Below are 24257 nucleotides of genomic sequence, written 5' to 3'. Positions count from 1 at the left end.
ATTAAATATGAATGCATACGTCCCAAATAAATGAGTATATGAGCCATTATTTTTGAAAGTAATACATGTATGTGCACTGTTCGATATTTCTGGTGAGCAAAGTTAAATTGGAGTTTGTATGTCTGATGACGTTTTAGACACATTCTGTCTTGAGTAAAATAAGTCGATTGATTAAAATAATCACACACAATTTCGACAGTTTAGAAATTAAATCTCAATTGCAAAATAAGTACATTGAGCTTCAGTTCAGATAAAGCCACTATTTGAGCAAAATAAATTTTGACCGCGTATAAATATACTAATTACATTTTGGGCTCAATTAAAACAAACATTCAAGCGATTTGAGTGCACTACATCAAACCAGAGCTGCCGAATAGTTTTTAATTGAACAAAAAAACATTTCTGTGTATGTTTGTCTAAAAGTAAAGTAAAAAATTTACTTCTCAAAGTTATTTTTGAAATCGATTTAAAACAAATTCATTCAAAAGTTGAATTTTAAATAAATAACTACTCAGATTTTCTTGTAAACCTTTCATTTAAGAAAATAAATATTTACCGGTTTCCACTCGTTCGCAAATTTACACTGCGATTTACGCGGAAATAGTTCACAAAATCTGTCTACAGGAAATTCTGAGTACAACCAATATATTGACAAGAAAGAAAATCCTTTTTTGTGATTTTAAGTATTGATATAATTTGAATACATAATATACCTCTTGAGTTGTAAAACATATTGTAACGAATTTACTGCAAATCCTCTTATTTGCAACCTTCTGCTAAGTTCGAATCACTAAACTGTTGAATAAATAACTCCACTCTTCAATAATGCAAAATGGCCTTTATTAAAGCTGGAGAAATTGTTGCTTTATCGGTAACCGTATCGGTAACCTTTTAACAGCTGATTCGACCAACCTTATGAGAATCAATGCAATCGATTATTGGTGCCGCTAAGGTCGTAACCGTATCGTAGCCAACCAATTGGGTTTTGGTTTACCGTCGTAACGATACACAGCTGATTACGTTAGGGATACGGATACAGCGATACGACATACGGCACCAATGACTCCAGCTTTAAGTACTTCACAATAACACTTATATTTCGTTTACTGATAACTTGCTTAACTCAAACTGATTGATGGCTTAAACGAAACTGACTTCTCGCCTCCACTGTTGTCGCCCTTTTATACTGTCCGTCCTCCTCGTTGCATATTTCTAGGCTTTTCTAATTCCAGAACTTACTAGTTAGTTATAAATTTCTCAGCTACAACTACAGATGTATACTTTTTATAGCTATAGTGTTAACTACTTTGTACTCTTTACTTTAATGTTTAAAATAATTTTAATTGAGTTTTCGTGTTAACTTAAAATTTTGAATAACTTCAAAAAAAGAAAATTCTAATTAGTTAGAAAATATCTAAACTCAAAAATAAACAAAATATAAATTTTTAAAAACAAAACCAAAATAAAAGTTTTTTAAAATATCAACTTGAATGTTGATATATTGGCGATCCCGCGAACCTTTTTTAACTGTGTGACAAAATTACGATCTCAATCTCTGCTACTTCAACTATTGGAACCAGGAGCGTTAAACCAAACATCACGCCAAACTTTGCCATCTTCTGCACTACGAACCAATTCTGGCACATCAAAACGTGGCACATTGAAAAGATTCATCATAACTCCTTTCTGGTTACAATATTTGATACGTGCTTCGCCCCATAGCGATTCAAGTGGAAAACACCAGTCTTTCGTTTTCTTATCGTGATGATCAACTTCGAATTGGTCAAAATCAATTCGTTCAATATCTTCGACTACTACTTCGGTATCACCACCAGCCCACCAGTCGTAAATTAAAATTTCGGTAGGCATCAGTGAAAACCTTTGAATTAACTTCGTGATCTAAGTTACGGGCCTTGATACGTTGCTTAACAACATCAACGGGGCAGTCCAAGTAGATAACCAAATGCGGTTTAAGAAGTTCATGAATGGTATTTTGACGTATTTCATGATAAACTGAATGAGCGCCAGAAGAAAGGAAACCATTTCTAAGCATTGCTTCCGCGAACACAAAATCAGAATAGCAACAGCGATCCAAAACAACAATCAAAAATTTTCCATGAAACTACCCTTCAATCAATTTAAAACTAACTGCGATAACAACAATCAATATTTTTATAAAATTTTATTTTTTAATCTTCAATTATGTCAATATATACACAAAATAGTTAGTATAATTTTTATTTTCGAATTATTGATAAAATTTAAACTAAAGAACAAAAAAAAAAAAATAATAATAAGATAATTATGTAAACTTTTTCTCCAGTATATAACTAAATACATTTACCAACTATATATACATAAACTTTCACAGCAAAAAATATTCTAACCAAAAATACAAAGAACTCAAACTAATTACTACAATCAATTTTAAAAAATCTCAAAATATTTCTTGAACAAATTTTTATTGACTTATTTTCTCAAATATCAATTCTATCCTCAAACAATTAAAGGAATCAACTTTTCATTCCTTATCAACAACTTGGACATACATTATGCAGAGTACAATTATATATTGAACATATATTCTGCATAATACAAGTTTCTAATTTTTGAGTAATTGTGCACACAAAGTTGCCATCTACTATTACTCAACCTAATTCTAGATTCTTCAATCACATCATGATAAATAACAATATTATATTTCGCAAACAACATAGCAATAACACATCAAAATATTAATATACATAAATTAATACTATAAGTAAACAATACCAACAACTAAAAATAAGCTATCATGTACATCAAATCATCAAAAGATTGGGTACTTACATCAATATTAACATAAACTTTTAACTCAATTAACACATGTTTCATATTTTCTTGGAGGGGGAGTAAATATAGTGTTAACTACTTTGTACTCTTTACTTTAATGTTTAAAATAATTTTAATTGAGTTTTCGTGTTAACTTAAAATTTTGAATAACTTCAAAAAAAGAAAATTCTAATTAGTTAGAAAATATCTAAACTCAAAAATAAACAAAATATAAATTTTTAAAAACAAAACCAAAATAAAAGTTTTTTAAAATATCAACTTGAATGTTGATATAATAGCTTCTCTCATACCCCATGCGCTTGTATGTGTGAGCGACACTTCCATAACCACAATTGCATACCTTTAGGAGCATTTCAGATAAGATATCTGTATGTGCTTGTGCGTTGCTTCTCCGCCGCGTGCACGCGTATGTGTATTGATGTGAATTCACGTCACTGCTTAGCATCGGTCTAGAGATGGCAGTACCCCTTAGTGTCGCCAACATTCGTAACAATGTTTATTGTAAAGACGTCGACATGGACGTAAACGAAATTTTAGCGCTGAACTTGAACGATCTTAGGGAAAAATTAACGTCGTTAGGACTATCAACTAGGATCGAAATGGATGATGCCAGTATCATTGAATATTTTATTGAGGGTATACCCGATACGAGGACCAATAAAAAAATTCTTTACCAAGTTCTCACTATAGCTGATTTAAAAGAGAACTTGCGCGTATATGAAAAGTGTCATAGACAATCCCAAAGTTTAGGTAGTACAGCGGTTCCACAACTATCTCAAGGAAAAAATACAGACAAAAGTGAAACCCACAGCAGCGAATCGTGTTTTAAGTGTGGAAAAGTGGGGCATCTGGCTAGGCATTGCACTCGTTCGGCTGTTCGGTGCTTTAAGTGTAGTCAAGCTGGTCACAAAGCCAATGATTGTAAGCAGCAGACATCGCGTACTGAAGAAAAAAGCGAAAACAAAAGGTTCATGTAGTTACCGACGGCAAAGAACAAGCAAATATTAAGCCAGTTGCGCGAGATACATGCCTATTTAGAGATTTAGAAATCAACGGGCACACATATTCAGCTCTTTTAGACACGGGTAGTGACATTTGCGCGATAAGATACGACACTTTAGTAAACATTGGATATGTTGATCTACAACCAAAAATTAAAACCTTGTATGGCATCGGTAACAAAATGATTAAAATCATCGGATGTTTAAGCGCGCGAATGACTTTAGATGAAGTCGAAGTCGACATCGAGTTTCATGTCACTAAAGAGAGCGATATTTTGTACGACGCTATCTTGGGTAAAAACATTTTGAGTCAAGTCGATATAGCCATAAATGATGGTGTAAGATTTTTAAAGAAAAGAATTGCAACTCAGGAACTCGAGAATAGAGAGAAAACACCAGTTAGCAAGAAATTAGTTGTAAGGAAATGAACACAGTGCGGGAGGAAGCGCGTGAAAACATATCTCGTATACAAAAGGAAAATATGAGAAACTTCAACAAGAACCGCAGAAAAGAAACAGAGTATAAAGTCGGAGAGTTGGTCGCAATTAAGCGCACCCAGTATGGAGCAGGACTTCGACTGAAAAGAAAAATTTTCGGATCATACAAAATAAAAGAGAAACAAAATCATGGTCGCTATATTATGCATAAAGTTGGTGACGTCGAAGGTCCCAGAAGAACGCATACAGTGGCAGAGTACATGAAGCCATGGAATCCTTCATCCGAGTCGAATGAAGCATCAGGATGGCCGAATGTGGGATTGACAGACGGACGTAGGACAAGTAGAAACGGACTTATCTTTTAATTATACACTGCACTAATTGCAGCCCTGCAATAGTTAGACCGGCAACCCGAACTAGACGAAGAGAGCCTAACACAAGTTAGTTAAAAGAGACGAACGACAATCAAGTTTGAAGTGCGGTACTGACAACACGTATGTATATAAAAGTATTTGTAAATGTAATAAACGCTAATATATACGTTCTAGTAATTAAACGAGTTTTAATTGGAACCGTAGACAAAGAAATCCCACATACCTATATTTTGGCTCGCTTTGCTACGGCCTGAGATTCAATTAACACATTCATTCATTTGTACACACATATTTTGTACACCGTGCATCATCTGGTAACCTGAACCATGGTATGCTACTGTTTGGAGCTTGCTCGCAACAAGCCTGTACCTGTAGATAAATAATTAACATGATTCATTTGCGCTTGCGTTGCAGATTCCACAGCTAATTTTATTTATGCTTAGGATGCAGTTCCCAGGGAACTGAACTGAATGTATATGTGTGTTATACACTTAGTTTGTAAGTATTAGTGTAAGTAAGTATTTTAGCTCATAGAAATTTTGTATAAAAGAAAACAACTTTTGAATAAAGAACTTAATTTTCTCTGGTGCCGCAAAATGGGCACTGCAACCTAAATTACTTTATTTTCATTCTCCAAACATTACAGGAGTCCAAGGAAACTTGCTGTTTCAAAAGGGGTGGACCATAATGTGGGGAGTGTTAGAGGCGTTGGTTCAACGTTACAATTGAAGAGATGGTTGGTGGCATGTGGGGACACATTGCAAGCAGGGCATACATTTTGTATGTCGGGGTTGATTCTGAATAGGTAAGAGTTTAACCTGTTACAGTATCCAGATCGAAGTTGAGCTAGAGTGACCCGCGCTTCCCTAGTGAGTTTGCGTTCCTCTTCTGCAAGTTGAGGGTATTGTTCTTTGAGTACAGGATTCACCGGTCAATTCCTGACATAGTGGTCCGACGCCTGTTTGTGGAGTTCACTGAGGACATGCTTGTGTTTTTTGGTTTCATACGGCTGTGTTATCAGGTGCCGTATTTCCTCATAATGCTTATGGAGATGACTCCTTCAGCCCCTGGGAGGTGTTGGCTCATCACTCAGGTGGCTGTTGGGATGCCCAGATTTCTGGGTATGCAACAGGAACTGTTTGGTTAGCATTTCATTTCTCTCCCTGATGGGGAGTATTCTCGTCTCATTATGTAGATGGTGTTCTAGGGACATAAGACAATCCGTGACGGTTCTGAGGGCAGTATTTTTCAATAAGACGGACATTTTTCTAAGCGGGTCACCCTCCGGCAGTGTTTGGCAAGCACTTCGAGTGTATTTCTGCCATGAAAAGCTCTCAGTGAAAACTCATCTGTCTCGCAGATGCCATTCGGAGTCGGCATAAAACAAGTAGGTCCCGTCCGGCCAATTTGTAGGAAAAATTAAAAAGGAGCACGACGCAAATTGGAAGAGAAGCTCGGCCTAAAATCTCTTCGGAGGTTATCGCGCCTTACATTTATTTCTTTTTATTTTATGTAAGGCATTTCATACCACGTCCTTGCAAAGACAATTTAATTGCAAAAATACACAACTTAGCACACACCGGTATCAAAGCCTACCAGCGGGTTAGGGGGTCAGAATATTCCCGCGGTAGGTATGCCTGTCGTAAGAGGCGACTAAAATACCAGATTCAAGGGGCTGTGTAGCGCAACCCTTTTAGGTTGCCAGCGCAATATATAGCTTCTCCAAACCCAATTCTCAACCTCACCTATCCGCGGCGAATCCTGTTTCACTAACAATCTCCTGTTGTTGTTGTTGTTGTAGCAGTGCTTCGCCCCACCTAAAAGCCGCGACCGATAACAAATTGCCAATTGATATTGCCTCGTCAATAAAGAACTGCAAAATAAAACTGTTTGCAGATGATGCTCTGTTGACAATAAGTGAAGAAACTATAGGCGTGGCCTTTGAAAAAATGCAGGACTTGAATTCTCTCTACATTTGGTTGTGTAAAAACAACCCTACTAGACAGCTGACAATCAGATGATTGATCATCTGTCAGGAAGTGCTGTAGGAAAGTCACATCAGGGCGCAGTACGAATATCCCATCAGGTTTGCTCTAGCAGTATGATAAACCTGATGGGTTTGGCTGTATACGTGTGACTTCAGACATGATGTAAACATTTGTCATGGCGGAGGCATCATGCCGGATGTAAACATTTGTCAGAGCGGAGGCATCATACCGGATGTAAACATTCGTCAGAGCGGAGGCATCATGCCGGATGTAAACAATTGTCAGAGCGGAGGCATCATGCCGGATGTAAACAATTGTCAGGGCGGAGGCATCATGCCTGATGTAAACATTAGTCAGGGCGGAACCATCAAACATGATGTAAACATTAGTCAGGGCGGATCCATCAAACCGGATGTGCAAATCAATCACATAGGATGCATCATAATAAATAAAACATATACAGATAGATGTATATAAAAATTCGTTTATTATTCAATATATGTGCACATTTATATAGTACTTATGATAAAAGACTATAAAAATATCTCAAAACGTCCAATTAAATATATATATCACATTATTTATTCTCACTTAGTTTTACTTATTTACTTATATATCTGATTACTTTTTTTAATGTTTTCATTGTTCATTAAAATTTCGTTTCTTGAAATAAAGTATATTTACATTATTTTTTTTTATTTTTACCTATTTACGTATATATCACATTGCTTTTCTTTATGTATTCATTAAAATTTCATTTCTTTAAAAAGCTAATAATTGTTTGTCTTTTCATTCTCAGGTACTTATGATAAAAAACTATAAAAAATATATATATTGCATTATTTATTATAACTTTTACTTATTTAAATGTGTAGATCATTACTTTTTTTAAGGATTCAGTATTCATAAAAATGTAATTTCTTTAAAAAAAACATAAATTGCATTTTTATATCAGATTGCTTTTCTTTATGTGTTCATTATTAATTAAAATTTCATTTCTTTTAAATTTTGTTCACAACATGTTTTGTCAAAAAGGCTTTTATTTATTAGTTAATTGTCCTTTTTGTCTCAGGTAGTTATGATAAAAGCTATATAAAAAATTCAATTAAATATTGGGACTAAATTAAAAAATATTTTGAAAACTTAAAAAACTTCATTTAAATATCACATTATTCTAACTTAAAAAAAGTAACTGACTAACTTAAAAATATTACGAAAACTTAAAAACTTCGTTTGTATATTACATTAGCCTAACTTAAAAACAGTAAATAATTAACTTAAATATATTCCGCAAACTAAAAAAATTCAAAAACATATAAAAAACCGAAAATTCAAAAGCTGCAACTTAAATGAAAAAGAAAAGAGGAAACAATTCATTGCGCTGGTGGGCTTGTCTGTGCAGTAACTAATTTTTGCTTTTTGCCGAATTTCCTTTGTGCCATCCTGTGGTGGCTGAGTTCAACAGCTTTTCTCATTCCTTTTTCATACGATGCATGTCCTTGGTGTATGAATACATCTAAAAACGTACCAAAAATCAATATAGGAATACAATCTATAATACATCTCTCTTTATAACATCTTACCGCGAAGAAATGTCTCGAACAAGGAAAGCTTTTGGAGACTTTTCTTTCCAGCTGCTCCCGCCCAGTTGTACTCTTCCATCAACGTGTCACAAAAAATTTCTTTAACTACTCGGGGTATGTCCTCTGAAATGCCCTTAATTTTGAACATATGAGCCTTCTAAAGTATGAAAGCGAAATTAAATTATGGTAAAAGATAACTTTTTGGGTCAAATTACCATTGCTACAGCATACTCCTCTACCTTCAATCTTTCTTCTACCCTTAGAACCTCTAATACATTCTGGAGAGGCAATGCGCTGGCAACTTCATCCATGTACTTGTCTCTGACTTCCCCAGTAATTTTGCACACAGAGCTTTCCACCTTCTTCAGCGTCACCTTGCACTCTCGCATTAAGTGCTGTTGCGCCAAAACTTCACTCTTCGGTACCGCCTGTTTAAAATGAAGGTTTATTGTTGAAGTATATATATTAACAAGAAACGAGTTGAAAATCGGTGTTACAAAATATTATATGCTCAGATGTGAGCTTTAGCAACAAAGTAGTTTGGTTGAGATATGGTCGGTACCTTTTTTCGTTATCAGCCCAATTCCCAATGTTTTCCCGGAGAGATTTTGCCCGTTCTCCATACAAAAATAGTTGAGAATGGCAAATTTTTGTATGGAGAACGGGAGAAATCTCCCCGGGAAAAGGATTGAGAATTGGGCTGTATATTTAAAATAATAATCTATCGTTGTTGGACGGCCATAACCGTTTAGACGGTTAAGCGCCAATTAAGTAGGAAGTAAGTAATCTATCGTTAGGCGAATGAAACTAATATTCTGCATAGCAAAGATTTGTATATACACAAAAAAGCCTAAGCCATTAGAGAATAATTGAAGCGAAAAGTAAAATTAATTGAATAAAAACAATACTTACATCTTGCTTTATTTCCTCCACCATTTTCATTAGTACGCTTTGATTATAGCTGAGTGTACGTTGCTAAGTTTAAAGAATACAAAAAGTACTTTGCATGAATATTGTAAAATACAAATATCTAGTTAAATACAAAATCATTCTGAATTTTAATGCTATTTTTCCTCCGTCTCCTATTACCCTACTTCTTACATTCTGTTCAATTTGATCCATCTTATAAATAATCTCCATCAAAACTCTCAGCACATCTATAAAAAGAATAATATATGTTTAATATCTTATACAAAACAATGGGGCGTATTCATAGTCAAACTTAGTTAAGAACTAAAAGTTAGTTACAGCTTTTTGACATAATTTTCTATTGGCTATCTGTCGAAAAAGCTTCAACTAACTTTATGTACCGCAATATGTAATATACATCACAGCTACCTAACTGATAGCTTTCTTGTTGGGGCATTGAAAACGATAGAAGTCAGCTGATCAAGTTAATTTTGTTGCACATATCTACCTTTGGCTAAAATATTCGTGCAAGTTTAAAAGACACTTAGGAATGAAAAAAACTTTACTGGTGATTAACTTGGTGTATAGAGTAACTTAATAACTCTAACCCATATCAAACTGGATGTGAGACAGTTCTCAAGCCCAAAAAACTTTTGTTATAATGCAAAATAAATAAATAGTGCAGTGAATTGATAGCAAGGGCGGTAATTCTTTACTTTAGCTCAGAACAGCTAAAACTCGTCCAAAAATATCAGGAGAGGTGTTAAAAGACGCGCTTTGGATCCAGGATCACGAATCCAAAAGCGTAAATTCAAAAGTTTATTTCGTTTGAGATATTTGCAAACAAATTTGAAAATTTTCATGTGATTGTTGTTTTGATGTTTGTACCCACAAGAAAAACTGTGGGTAAAAGTGTTTTGCGCGGATATAGTTGTGGTCTCCAAACCGGTGTTGGACCCACCCAGAGTAGTTTTTTAAAAGCGCGGCCAAAGGCCGCCAATGCAGAAAGGTGTTCTGCGCAAAAAATATGGGTAATAGTGCAGTTTACGGTACCCACCGAAATTTGGGCCAAAATTTTCGAGTGAGGTATCAAAAGACGCGTATTCACGTCTAGATCAAGAATCCGAAAGCGGAAGTTAACTTTTTTTGGTAATAGTCTAGTTGAGGGGTCGACTGCTAATACGCTACCAAAAATATCGAGAGAGGTGTCAAAAGACGCGTATTATTCTCGAGAACAATAATCCGATGGCGGAAAAGAAAAAGTTTATCCATGTCCGGAGATATTTGCAGTTGAAGTTGGCGATTTGTATGTGGTTGTTGTTGTGTTTGTACCCACAAAAAAATTTGTGCATCACCGTGGCGATAGCCACGGTTATACCACACACCCGGACTTGGCATGGCGTAGCCCAGGGTTATTTTTTATAAGCGCGGCCGAAGGCCGCCAACTCAGAAAGGTGTTCTGCGCAAAAATACTATGGATCCCACCCCCGGTTTCGGAGGTACCCGTGGGTCTTTTTTCGGTTTTTCGGTAATATCTTTTGAACGAGTTAATATTTTTATTTTCCGCTTTCGGATTATTAATACTGATGTCAAGACGCGTCATTTGACACCTCTCTCGATATTTTTGGTAGAGTATTAGCAGTCGACCCCTCAACTAGACTATTACCCTTTTTTTTATCCATTCAAAAGATATTAACGAAAAACAAAAAAAAAAAGACCCCGGGCCCCTCCGAAACCGGGGGTGGGATCCATAGTATTTTTGCGCAGAACACATTTCTGCGTTGCCGGCCTTCGGCCGCGCTTATAATAAATAACCCTGGGCTACGCCATGCCAAGTCCGGGTGTGTGGTATAACCGTGGCTACCGCCACAGTGATGCACAATTTTTTTGTGGGTATAAACATAACAACAACCACATTAAAATCGCCAACTTCAACTGCAAATATCTCCGGACAGAGATAAAATTTTTCTTTTCCGCCTTCGGATTATTGTTCTCGAGATTAATACCTCACTCGAAAATCTTAGCCCAACTTTAGGGTGGGTACCGTAAACTGCACTACTACCAAAATATGGATCCCACCCCCGGTTTCGCAGTGCTTCGGGGCCATTTTTTGGTTTTTTGGAAATATCTTTTGACAGAAATAAAATTTTGAATTTCCGCTTTCGGATTCATGGTCCTGGGATCAAAACGCGGTCGAGTTGTAGCAGTTGTGAGCTAAAGTAAAGAATTACCGCAATGGGGTGCTCTACATAGCAAATTTCTTTGTGATTACTATATCTGGTTCTGCTTTAATAGTGGTGGAAAGTGCAGCGATGTTATGTCGGGGAATGTTTCCAGTTATGACTTGTTGCAATGTGGGAATTCTTTTGCTAAACCAGAGGGCCCTTTATTCAATCCTGCGCTATTAAATTTAATTATCATGTTACACCTGGATATTATACCCGTCTTTGTATTAAAGGGTGCATCTATACTTGTAAATGTAACTTCTGGCATGATATTACATGGAGCTTTCATCTTGGCAATCATTTCTTTGCTTGGACAATGGAAAAATATAGAAACATTACATCTGGATTATCTGTTTTCTAAAAAATAAGTCTGAAATAGGTCGGTGTGCAATCCCATTCTGCGATAGGGCAGCAATCGATGTGCAAATGTATTAGGGCGGACTGAATAAATATAAAGCTTTCTCTTTTGGTATAGTGAAAATATGGTTAAGGACATTCAAAGAGATGGTCTATCAACATTTAAGCTTTTAATTTTAAAGTTAAGTGGTGTTTATCACGATTTTTGTTTTCACCTACAAATAACATGGGGATATTTGATTTTTAACTATATGTGGCCAAATGATTTGTGTATAAACGAAAGGTAGTACTCTAGAAGGGGGGTTTAAAACAACCAAATGAAAATTTAAAAAATTTACCTCCATTAGGTCCTGCCAGGTTGACTTCAATTTGGTTGGTTCCAACATCTTCAGCCTGATCTCCTTGTAGCAGTCCTTCAGCCTGATCGACTACCATTCCTGCTGAGGAAATGGCAGCACCTTCGGCTTCAGATGTAGCCTCATTAAAACGTATATTCGTTGCAAACACTTTATTGAAAGAATTCGCTGAAAATTATTGAAAGTTAACTTATGTACAAATCATGTACAAGAGATTTTCTTACCATTATTTGTAGATTCCATAACTGCACTTCTTGTAACTGGACTCTTCAAAAACTTTAGAATCAAATGCTAAAGGATACGTTTTAATTATATTTTTAAGAGTTATTTATTCGAAAGTGTGGAAAGTGTTACTTTATTGAAAGTTTATGAAACAAGGGTTAGGAAAAAGTGGCTTAATTGGAAAACTCATGGAATAGGTGGTGAAGAAGGGGTATAAGCAAAAATTTGCTTTCCTGAGGGATACAGAAGTACTTGTAATCAAGATCTTCTCTCTTTAAATCAACCAAATTTAAGCTTGGCTCACTTGCAACAACAATACCTAAACTATCGGAGGAGCTAACAGGTACATCGAAAAAATTTTGCGTTTTCCGAAAAACAGTACATTGCACTATTTCCAATTCTCCTGACCCTACAAGTTCTACTACCTTTATAGGGCCGACTTTTTTGCTATAAAAAAACAGTCTTTATCTTTCTTTAAATCAATATCGAAAGAGCATTGCTTGGAAGGTTTGTGAATCGATGAACTTACATCCTGCCTTTCTTTCAACCTTAAAAACAGCTGTTGCAATATTTGATTTGGTTTTCTTACTATCTTTTTAAAAATTGCATAAAATTTTCAAACCTGTAAGCAGAAAAGGAATCTAAAGGACCAAGATTTTTGACACATTCTGACAAGTGTAATAAACCATGAATGTTGAAAGTAACGCTTTCCTTCCCAAACATTATACTGAACTGCGTGACGAAATGCTCTAATATATCTTGGGCAACATCAGCCTCAGACCTAAACGACCTTTCACTTTAAAGAAGTCGAATGCCGGTATGTAGTAGTAGGAAAAGGAAGTACAACTCACTACTTATGCAGTCTTTTAAAACAAAAATGCCTGTGTATAGCAGGAACTGTCTGAATTCCGTTGCTTTCCACCGACTAACTTCATCTAAACTTCTCGCAGTACGACAGAATTCAGACGGAAAGTAATTCGAAATAAATTTAATATTTTCATTTATCTTTCGGATATTTGCATCGCTATTCAAACTTTTTAAAAACCTTTTTACGACACCTAAATCTACCAAATGCATACAGTCTAGTGGAAACTGAGAAACCATTTTAAAGCCGGCATCTTCTAAAACGGTTTTCTGTTGCCTGAATTGAGGACTGTGGTGAGACACATGATCTCTTTTCTCAAAACTTATATCCGTCCTGGGTATACCAGACGTTGTGGGTAAATATACTTTCCCATCCCAGTCACCCCCTATATGACACCTGGGGCATCCATGTTTGGCATTAAATGACATAACACCACTTACAAACGCCCTAGCTGGGGAGTCGCAAATGAACACACGCACATCAAATCTTAACAACACTTTATTGGGACCGACAGCAATACCGTTTTCTCGCAGGGATTTTGCCTCTGAAGCGAACTTAGCCATAAAATCATTAATATTTTCAGGCTTTTTAAAACCTGAGAAGCTAGCTATAACAAAAGGATCAACACTAGGAAAATGTACTAGTGCTCCAAGAATAGGCCATAAAACTCGACTTGAACTGTTAAAAAGTTTGAGACCATCTACTCCCACATCAATTAAAACCTCTTCTTGTGCCTCCAAAAATGAAAATTGTTTAGAAACTAGTTGGTCTTGTATACCAAAGTACAAAAATTCACCATTTGACATAGATTCTACACTGACTTTTTCTCGAAAGGTGTCTAAAAGAGTTTTGGCACACAACGGTACATCCTTTATCCCACCCTTTTGGAGTGCCTGAAGAAGTCCGTCTATAATATTATGAGCAACTTTAAAATCTATGGCCCAACTTCTTAGCAAGTCGTTCAGATCCGTACCTGCACCCTCTTCTACATAATAACTTTGGGCACCTAAACACTCTTCTACGCTTTCATCACAATCACTTCGAACACTATCAACTGGCAAACACTGACTGCAAAATCTCACTACTCAAAGGATTAGCCTCACTTTCCAAAGGATTAGCAACACTTTCCAAAGAATTAGCAACACTTTGCACTTTATCTTGAGAGGACTTCTCAAGTTCTTTAAACATTTTAACGTTATCGTCAAAGAGCTTTTTCTCTTTCGATAACCAATTAGCAAAATGCCTTCTTTTCATATTTTTTTTTATTATATTAACCTTTATTTTATTAATTAATTAATTTAAAAATCCCGTCGCGCTCTGAAAATTTTAAGTCTTTTGCGTTTTAGAAAATAATAGCTTTGTTCTGATATTCTCCAAATATCGTCCTCGTGTTCGCAAAACTGACCGAAAATAATGCAAGGGAACACAAATTGAGTTATTTATGGACAGGTACGCACAGTTTCGGGCAAACTTGAAAAAAAAATTAACAACACCAAGTTTGTATGTATTAGTAATCGCAATACTTTTGTGTGAATGTGTTGGTGAACACATCAGCGTTCTGCTCACGCGTCTTGTAGGGAAGTTAATGGTAAATGTGGAAAAAACAAATTACATGGTTATATCCACATCAAATAAACTAAATTTAGAACCACATACTTTAAATATAAAAAACGAAACCATTAGGGAGGTAAAGAAAAGCAAATATCTCGGCGTCATAATTGACAATAAATTAAAATTCTGTGATAATGTTGACTACGTAGTGAGTAAAATCTCAAAGAAAATTGGATTTATGAAAAGAACATGCAAATATTTAAAAAGGAAGTATAAAATATTAGTATATAAATCCATCATAAAACCCCATTTTATATATTGTGCCAGTGTTTTGTTTATCACATCGGACTCACAAATAAACAAGTTGCAAAAAATGCAAAATGGAGCAATGAGACATATACTCAACGCGCGGTACGACACAAGTATTTCATCAATGCTGAACACTCTTAAATGGCTGAACGTAAAGCAACTAATCTCCTTTCACACAATGAAATATATATACAACATTAAGACAGGAGCACTTCCGAACTACCTGAGAGAGAACTTAAGCTAGAGCAGTGATACACACACCTATCCTACTAGAGATAGACACCATTTCACATTACCACGTTGCCACACAGAAAATGCAAATCTAGATCTGTACTATAAAGGTTTGAAAATGTTTAATGAGTTACCTGCAGATATTAAAACGTGCAATAATTTGAAGAAATTTAAAAACCTATTATATAATTATTGTAAAACATATATTTAATACGAATTATATAAAATCAAAAGGATTATAGGCCATATGGCTGTCAATAAATAAATAAATAAATAAAAATATCCTATAACGGGAGTCCAAGGAAACTTTCTGTTTCAACAGGGGTGGACCATAATGAAACGGGTGTTAGAGGCGTTGGTTCCACATTACAATTAAAGAGATGGTTGGTGTCATATGGGGACACATTACAAGCGGGGCATACATTTTGTATGTCGGGGTTGATTCTGGATAGGTAAGAGTTTAACCTGTTACAGTATCCAGAACGAAGTTGAGCAAGAGTGACACGCGTTTCCCTGGGGAGTATGCGTTCCTCTTCCACAAGTTTTGGGTACTTTTCTTTGAGTACTGGATTCACCGGGCAATTCCTGACATAAAGGTCCAACGCCTGTTTGTGGAGTTCACCAAGGACCTGCTTGTGTTTTTTTGCTTCATATGGCTGGGTTCTTAGGTGCCTTATTTCCTCAAAATGCTTACAGAGATGACTCCTTAAGCCCCTGTTGTTGTTGGCTCATCAATCAGATGTCTGTTTAGATGCCCAGGTTTCTGGGTATTCAGCAGGAACTGTTTGGTTAGCATCTCATTTCTCTCCCTGATAGGGAGTATTCTCGCCTCATTATGTAGATGATGTTCTGGGGACATAAGAAGACAGCCCGTGGCGATTCGGAGAGCAGTATTTTGACAGGCCTGTAGCTTCTTCCAGTGGGTAATTTTTAGGCTTGGCGACCATATGGGTGACGCGTAGCACGTAAACGGCTGGCCAATTGCTTTGTATGTAGTAATGAGCGTTTCTTTATCTTTTCCCCAGGTACTGCCAGCAAGGGACTTGAGGATTTTATTACGGCTCTGGATTTACGGAACAATTGCGGCTGCGTGCTCACCAAAATGTAGATCCTGATCAAACGTCACACCCAAGATTTTGGGGTGTAGGACAGTCGGTAGCGTAGTGCCACCGACGTGCATGTTCAAAATGGTCGACATTTGGGACGTCCATGTTGTAAATAAGGTCGCGGAAGATTTAGTCGGTGATATGCCAGGTTTCGCGAGGCGAAAAAACTGGAGAGATCAGGGAGGTAGCCGTTTATTCTGTTGCAGAGCTCATCGATCGAGCGTATGAAACGATAGTGACTCCTTCTGGTGGTGAATGTAGCTTAGATGTGTAGAAATTAAACAAAAGTGGAGATAGACACCACCCTGTGGCACCCCTTGTTTAATTCTTCTTGGTTTTGATGTTTCGTTTCTAAATTGCACCGATGCCTGCCGACCTCCCAGATAATTTGCGGTCCACCTTTTAAGACATGGGGGAAGGGTAGACCCTTCCAGGTCTTGCAGTAACGTGCCATGGTTGACCGTATCAAAGGCTTTTGATAAGTCTAGCGCTACGAGTACTGTTCTATGGTGGGGGTTTTGATTTAAACCGCAATTTATCTGGGTGCTGACGGCATTTAGCGCGGTAGTGGTGCTATGGAGTTTTCTGAAGCCATGCTGTTGACAGGCTAGCTGCAAATTTGCTTGGAAGTAGGGGAGCAAAATGGCTTCAAGCGTCTTTGCTACTGGCGATAGGAGGGATATCGAACGATACGACTCACCTATGTTAGCTGGTTTCCCAGGCTTTACTAGCGGGACCACCTTGGCCATTTACCATTTTTCGGGTATGACAAAGGTGGAAAGAGACAGGTTAAAGACATGTGCTAAGTATTTGAAACCCTCTTTCCCAAGGCTTTTGAGCATCGGCATGGCTATGCCGTCTGGGTCCACTGCTTGGATGGTTTAGCGTGACCAATGGCATCTTCAACCTCTCTGGCGGCGATGGTAATTGGTGACGCGCTGAATTTATGTTTATGTGCGTGTCTGTTGGCCCTCCGTCTATCTTTGTCGACCGTAGAATGCATTACATATTGACGGCAGAAAGCGCTCACGCATTTTTTCGAATCCGACAGCACTTTATCGCCGAAGGCGATGGAAAATTTGTCATTGTGCTTAGACGGATTCGATAGGGACTTTACGGTGGACCAAAGTTCACCCACACCGGTAGAGAGGTTACAACCTCTTAGGTGCTCCTCCCATTTCGCCCGCTTGTGTTCATCCACAAGCAGTCTGATGCGTTGGTTGATATCCCTTATTTGGGGGTCGCCTGGGTCGAGCTGTCTTATAAGGTCACGTTCTCTCGCTAAGTTTGCGGCCTCCGCCGGGAAGTGGGGCCTAATTTCGGGAATTCTCCCGATGGGAATGACACGTGCCGAGGCGGATTCAATGACCTTACGGAAGGCACGCTCCCCTTGGCGGGCATCAGTCGGGATAGGGAGGGCAGCAAACAGGTTGTCTGTAAAAGATTTGTATTCATCCCACTTTCCTTTTTTAAAGTTCATGAAAGTGCGGTTTTCTGTAACGATGAAGTCGGCGGTACGCTCGAACGAATAAGTATAGGCAGGTGGTCGTATGCCAATGTTACCATCGGCTGCCAGTTGACGGAGTTTACGAGTTCTGCGCTCACGATTGAGATATCCGGCGAACTGTGACAGCTTCCTACCATACGTGTGGGGGCGTCTCCGTTTATTGTGCAGAACGTCGTTTCTTCTATTTGATCCGCCAACATCTCACCCCTACTGTCCGCCCGCAAGTTTGAATGCCATAGGTCGTGATGGGCATTAAAGTCGCCTAAGATAATGCGATTGTTGCCAGTGAGTAAGGCGCTAATATTAGAGCGGTATCCACTGGGGCAACAGGTGCTAGGAGGGATGTAGATGTTGATGATTTCTAGGTTTGCATCGCCTGACCGGACAAATAGGCCTTGACGTTCTAAGAAATTGTCCCTGCGGTCGATGCCAGGATCAAATGTATGATATTGCACAGAGTGGTGTATGATAAACGCGAGGCCGGCTCCATTTCCGCTCATGCGATCTTTTCTGTGGACATTATACTCAGAACAGGTTTGCAGTGCAGATCTTCCTGTGAGTTTAGTCTCTTGAATCGCAGCAATGCTGATGTTGTGCCGCTTCATGAAATCGACTATCTCCGTGATCTTCCCAGTTAGTCGTAGTAAGGCGTAGACTACGGGACGCCCTTGGACGTGAACAGCAAGGAGCCACAAAAGATGTATAAAAGTTACGTGGACGTCGGGTTTTGGGATCAAGCCCAGAACAACCTGTCCGATGCAACCATCCCTTACACGAGACACACTGAACAGAGTATGACCGTCCTAAAAAGATTCTTTTCCGGCAGATGCAGCTAAACCATTTCTCAGGACCGGGGTCAGGAGACGGACACGGATTGGATTCGATACCTTCCCGGAGCAAGAGAATAGGGAGCATTCCCGCTGCAAGGAGCTGCTGGGAGGATGGCAATTTGTGGGAGGGACGCAACAAATTAAATGGGGTTACATTGAAATGACAGTCCTTGGACGGGAAAAATCCCGAGTCGCTCCGGTACATAGAACCGACTGCCTTGGGAAACTCCTCATGGAACTTGCTGGTTGGGAGGGAGGGATGGCGTGAAGGTTTAATTTAGCCATATAAATCGTTCCCGAGATGGCCGGGCTGGCACCTTAATGGTGCTGTTACCGGAGCATACCGGATCTGTATCCGGCAAAGGACCATCACATCGATAACACTCCCCAAAGCCTTCATATCTGCGCTTTAAGCACATTAATATTGATTTAATTGGTCCTTTACCCCCATCAAATGGATATCGTTATTGTCTTACTGTTATTGATCGATTCTCAAGATGGCCTGAAGCTTTTCCAATTACTGATAACAGCGCGGAAACTGTAGCAAGCAAACTCGTAAGTTTTCAAGGTTTGGAGTACCACATCGCATTACTTCCGATCAAGGAAGGCAGTTTACATCCACACTTTATACTGAGTTATCAAAACTTCTTGGAATCAACCAGATTAAAACAACAGCTTATCATCCGCAAGCTAATGGTGTAATAGAACGATGGCATCTAAATTAAAGACATCCTTAATGTGTTTCAACACCAACAATTGGTCTCAACATCTACCTCTCATTCTTATGGGTCTTCGGTCTACGTATAGACCAGATATTGAAGCCAGCCCTGCTGAAATGGTTTTGGTGCTTCATTATGGCTGCCAGGCGAAATATTTACTGACAGTAAATTCATTCCACACAACGAGTTCGTAAAAAACTTAACAGATATAATGCGATTCATACGTCCATCAGATACGGCACATCATACAGTTAAAAAGCCTTTTGTCAATTCAAATTTACTGAATTCCACGCATGTTGTTGTTCGAAACGAAATGATGCGATTTCTCCTGCACTTACTCCGCCGTACCATGGTCCGCATAAGGTCAAAAAACGTCTAAAGCCAGCATTTTTATCAAGTACGTTCGGTCAATAGTCCCACGAATCTATTCATAATTCAACTAGCTTTAAATGTACTTCCGCTAGTCTGGAGGGGAAGTAGTGTGGCGCCTATACTTGTTGTCAATAGACTGTACTTTTATATTATTTCTTTTGAACAAATATGTTGAGTTTTTTTATGAAAGTATTGAAAATATTTTTGGAGATTAAAAAATTTAGTTTGTTCAGAAAATATTCGTTTGTGTGAAATTAATTTCTTAAAATTTTTTTAAGTGAATCCTTTTAAGGCACTTAAGGTTCAATACCTTCCCGGAGCAGGAGGGTATGGAGCAGTCCAACTGCAAGGAGCTGCTCCGACGATGACAAATTAACATAACATAAAGGGACATAACAAATTAAATATGGTTACACTGAAATTATAGCCCTTGGTCGGGAAAAAAAAATACTGAGTCGCTCCGGTACATAGAACCGGCTACCGTGGGAAGCGAGCTCCGTTTCGGGATTCAAGGGGTTGTGTAGCACAATATATAGCTTCTCCAACCCAATTGTCAACCTCACCTTCGAGCGGCGAATCCCGTTTCACTAACAGACGAAGCTCTGGCGACCCCAAGCTCCTCATGGAACTTGGGGGTGGGGAGGGAGGGATGGCCTGAAGGTTTAATGTGGCCATATAAATCGTTCCCGAGATGGTCGGGCCAGCACCTTAATGGTGCTGTGTTACCGGAGCGTATCGGATCTGTATCCGACAAAGGACCATCACATCGATAACACTCCCCAAAGCCTTCGAGGAGTAACTAATCGCTACAACAACAACAACAACAAGCTCCGTTTTTAGAATCCGAAAGCGGAATTTAAAAATTTTATTTATTTCGAAAGACAGTTACAAAAAACAGAAAATGAACCCGAGAGGGTCCGAAATATGTGACCCGATCCAGTTTTTTGCACAGAACACCTTTCTACGTTGGCGGTCTTCGGCCGCGATTTAAAAAAAATCCCTGGAGGGGTAAAACTAAATGCACGCAGAACACCTTTCTGCATTAGTGTGTGTATGTACAACAAATTTGGAAAAATACAACAACCACATTTAAATTTGAACCGATTTCTTTGCTTATATCTTTTGACAGAAATAAAAATTAAAATGGTAAGTTTTGATAAAAATTAGGTGACAGACCGTCTTGTAAAACGTTACACCGGCCGGTCCACAAATATGGGAACAAAATTAAGTCCGTTTCGAAATTATTTTGTACACAAATTTTTTTCAGTGCACAACACCATTACAACAACCACATGAAAATTGCCAACTTCAACTAGAAATATCTCCAGACAGAGAAATTTTTCTTTTCCGCCTTCGGATTATTGTTGTCGAAGTCAATAGGAGTCTTTTGACCCCTCTCGCGCTATTTTTGGACTTAGTGCAGTATACGGACAATTCCAAAATCAAAAAAAGAAGTATGAGGATTGATAGACATGGTCAAGGTGAGTATAACTACACAAATTTTTTTGTGGGCAAATGACAATAACAGGAGTTATTAAGGGTCAAAGTTCATATGAAGCATTTTTTTTTAAATCTAAATTTCTCTTTAAGTATCGAACCGATTTTCAAACATTTTTTTTTTTTTTCATTGTATAGGTCATGATACAAAAAAGAAGGTAGTTCCACTCAAAATTTTTTGACGTCTTTGGGGATTTTTGAAGTTTCATTATGTTTGTTGTTTTGCCAGAAGCGTTGCCATACCGTTACTGTTTAAGGCGAAATTGAGGTTTTTCGAGATGGAAATTTCCTTTAGGATGAAAACGCAATGGTCATCTGAGACAATAATAATATGCTTTAGCACGATTTATGTGCATATATATTGATTGAGAATACAGTAAAACATGCAATTTTATTGAAAAATAGTGGATAATGACTCATATCTTTATGGCAGCTTAACCCCTAGACAGACAAGAAATACACGAAAAATCCTGTTGTTCTAGCATGGCCCTATTATCATGCCCCTACAGTGGATATTTCTAAAGGCATGTTGGGAAAAAGTGTACCTCCAAAGTCTGCACATCTATGTCAATGCTAAAAGGGCACAGAATGTGTATAGGCGGGGCTGCCCCAAGGTGATCCCTGGTACAACGGGCAGAAAAACTCTCATAACTAGTTGCTAACCTGCAGAGCTACAGGTTAATGTTCTCCCAAAAAAAATAGTATATAAAAAAAAATTAAAAAAGGTGGACCTGTAGCCAAATTATCAAGAAATTGCGGTGTCGGTTTATAAGGACCTCCTTTGAGCAAGCAATTGACAAACGTGTATGTTTTGTCCAAATGTTCTGAGCAAACGTACGGACACTTAAGAAGGCTATTTGCCCTTGCTTTGCATACTTCGATCCATGTTTTTTCCACCGAAACAATTTTCGGGAGCTCGAAAATCTTATTAAAAACCTTCTTCTCTATGCTGATATTTCGTATTAAAATATTTCCAAGGCATGGGCCTTATTTTTTTTTCTTTTCTATTTAAAATAACTATCAAAGCAATTTAGTCGTATTCGTTAATAAGAAATCCATCAAAATTCGAAAAATTCGTAACATTTTTCAATCTGGTAGCTCACTTTTGATGAAATTGACATTGTCCCCGCAAAAGTCAAGTGGCTAACGTCACACTAAATGGAACTACATCCATTTTTTTTATCATGGTATAGGTAGTAAAATTCCCTTCCATTTGATATGCTGTTTGTATTCCTATCCCGTAAAATACTTAAAAAATTCGATGTTTAAAAGTGCTATATTTACTAAGTAAATTACGCATATTTATTTGTACATATGTATGTATGTGTATGTATATTTCGTTAATAGCCGTGTTTTTTAACACGCGTATATCCGTTTACGCTTAAAGTTTATATTGACTGCTAAGAGACAAATTATAAATACACCTCTGAAATTGCTGCGCATAAATTTTGTCCTACTAAATTTCAATACGCATTATACTCAGATGTAACTGAAATATGTGTCTTTGTTTCACCCTGTACACTAATTCTATGTATTATATGTGTGTCCACAATTCATCGCAACTGATTCAGCTATATGTTATACCCTATGGCCATCAGAGCGTTGCGTCTCCGCTTTTCGGTACACCCTGTTGCTGTAGCTAGTTGTTTTACCACAGCCGCTAGATGGGTCTCCTAAGCATTATCTAAGCGAAGATAGGCGTTTTTTAACACGCGCAAAAGAAACGTATACGCGCGTGTTAAAAAACACGGCTAATGTTAAAGCCAGTATGGCCTTATTGCCATTTTCAAAACGTGGTTGTGGTAATTTTATTAGGCTGTACCTAAAAACGCGCAAAAGAGTGCGTACAGTGGCATGTTGCCACGGTTCATACAACCACCCGGACTTGGCATGGCGTAGCCCAGGGTTATTTAAATAAGGGCGGCCGAAGGCCGCCAACTCGGAAAGGTGTTCTGCACATAAAGGAAACAAATACCAGGTATTCTGCGCAGAATTACTGTTAATTTGCCCAAAATAAAGTTTTGGTATACCAGGAACAGGACAGTTGGTATTGCATTGATGGGACTAAAGATATTATATATAATTTTAAATGAAAGCTTAAATTATTTCCCAACTACCAAACTGTACATAAAGGAAACAAATACCAGGTGTTCTGCGCAGAATTACTGTTAATTTGCCCAAAAAAAATTTTTGGTATACCAGGAACAGGACAGTTGGTATTGCATTGATGGGACTAAAGATATTATATATAATTTTAAATGAAAGCTTAAATTATTTCCCATCTACCAAACTATATTTTCATATATTTAATACAGCAATTAAATTTAAAAAAAATTAAGTTTTTAAAAATTTTGATGTTTTTTAAAAAATTATATTATTTCAGGAAATTCTTTGCAGTTATATACTTAAGATATACATCAAATGAAAGGTATTGGAAATACCAATCCAACGACGTTGATAATCGGTTCAATACTTTAGAAGTAATTTAGATTTAAAAAAAAGCGCATTATGAACTTTGACCTTTATGAACGCTTCCCAAGGCAGTCGGTTCTATGTACCGGAGCGACTCGGGATTTTTCCCTACCAAGGACTGTCATTTCAGTGTGACCCCATTTAATTTGTTTCGTCCCTACCACAAATTGTCATCCTCCCAGCAGCTCCTTGCAGCAGGACTGCTACATATTCTCTTACTCCGGGAAGGTATCGAACCCAATCCGGGTCCGTCTCCTGACCCCGGTCCTGAGAAATGGTTTTGCTGCATTTGCCAGAAAAGAATCTTTTTAGGACGGTCATACTCTGTTCAGTGTGTCTCGTGCAAGGGATGGTTGCATCGGACAGGTTGTTCTGGGCTTGATCCCAAAACCCGACGTCCACGTAACTTTTATAAATCTTTTGTGGCTCCTTGCTGCTCACGCCCAAGGGCGTCCCGTAGTCTACGCCTAAGCGTATCCCCACTACCTTCCAGCAGCTTCGCTGCTCAGCAAGC

The 24257-nt window shown here is 37.9% G+C and overlaps 1 protein-coding gene across 3 annotated transcripts; it reads right to left on the bottom strand.

Moving 5' to 3' along the window:
• Nucleotides 1-7432: 7432 nt before the first annotated feature.
• On the bottom strand, nucleotides 7433-12727 carry LOC137254598 (uncharacterized). Of its 3 annotated transcripts, none has more exons than XM_067792388.1 (7): nucleotides 12287-12727; nucleotides 12045-12230; nucleotides 9317-9372; nucleotides 9128-9190; nucleotides 8431-8643; nucleotides 8216-8372; nucleotides 7433-8148 (listed from the first exon to the last, which is right to left on the bottom strand). In XM_067792388.1, the coding sequence occupies exons 1-7, from the start codon at nucleotides 12303-12305 to the stop codon at nucleotides 8006-8008; spliced, it is 837 nt and encodes a 278-aa protein (XP_067648489.1). In that variant the 5' UTR covers nucleotides 12306-12727; the 3' UTR covers nucleotides 7433-8005. The 3 variants fall into 3 exon arrangements, with proteins under 3 accessions (XP_067648489.1, XP_067648490.1, XP_067648491.1); XM_067792389.1 differs by having other exon boundaries at nucleotides 8216-8369; XM_067792390.1 differs by having other exon boundaries at nucleotides 8455-8643.
• Nucleotides 12728-24257: the final 11530 nt, after the last annotated feature.

This window comes from Eurosta solidaginis, chromosome 5 (assembly GCF_040869045.1).
Source record: "Eurosta solidaginis isolate ZX-2024a chromosome 5, ASM4086904v1, whole genome shotgun sequence".
NCBI classification, from domain to species: Eukaryota; Metazoa; Arthropoda; class Insecta; order Diptera; family Tephritidae; genus Eurosta; species Eurosta solidaginis.
The sequence above is the reverse complement of the archived record's forward strand: the minus strand, read 5'-3'. Positions and strand labels throughout refer to the sequence as shown.

Coding starts and splice junctions, on each gene's coding strand:
- LOC137254598 (XM_067792388.1), bottom strand. Junction 9,191..9,316: donor TGGATCAAATTGAACAGAAT/GTAAGAAGTAGG, acceptor CTTTAAACTTAG/CAACGTACACTCAGCTATAA. Junction 8,373..8,430: donor AGGAGTATGCTGTAGCAATG/GTAATTTGACCC, acceptor TTCATACTTTAG/AAGGCTCATATGTTCAAAAT.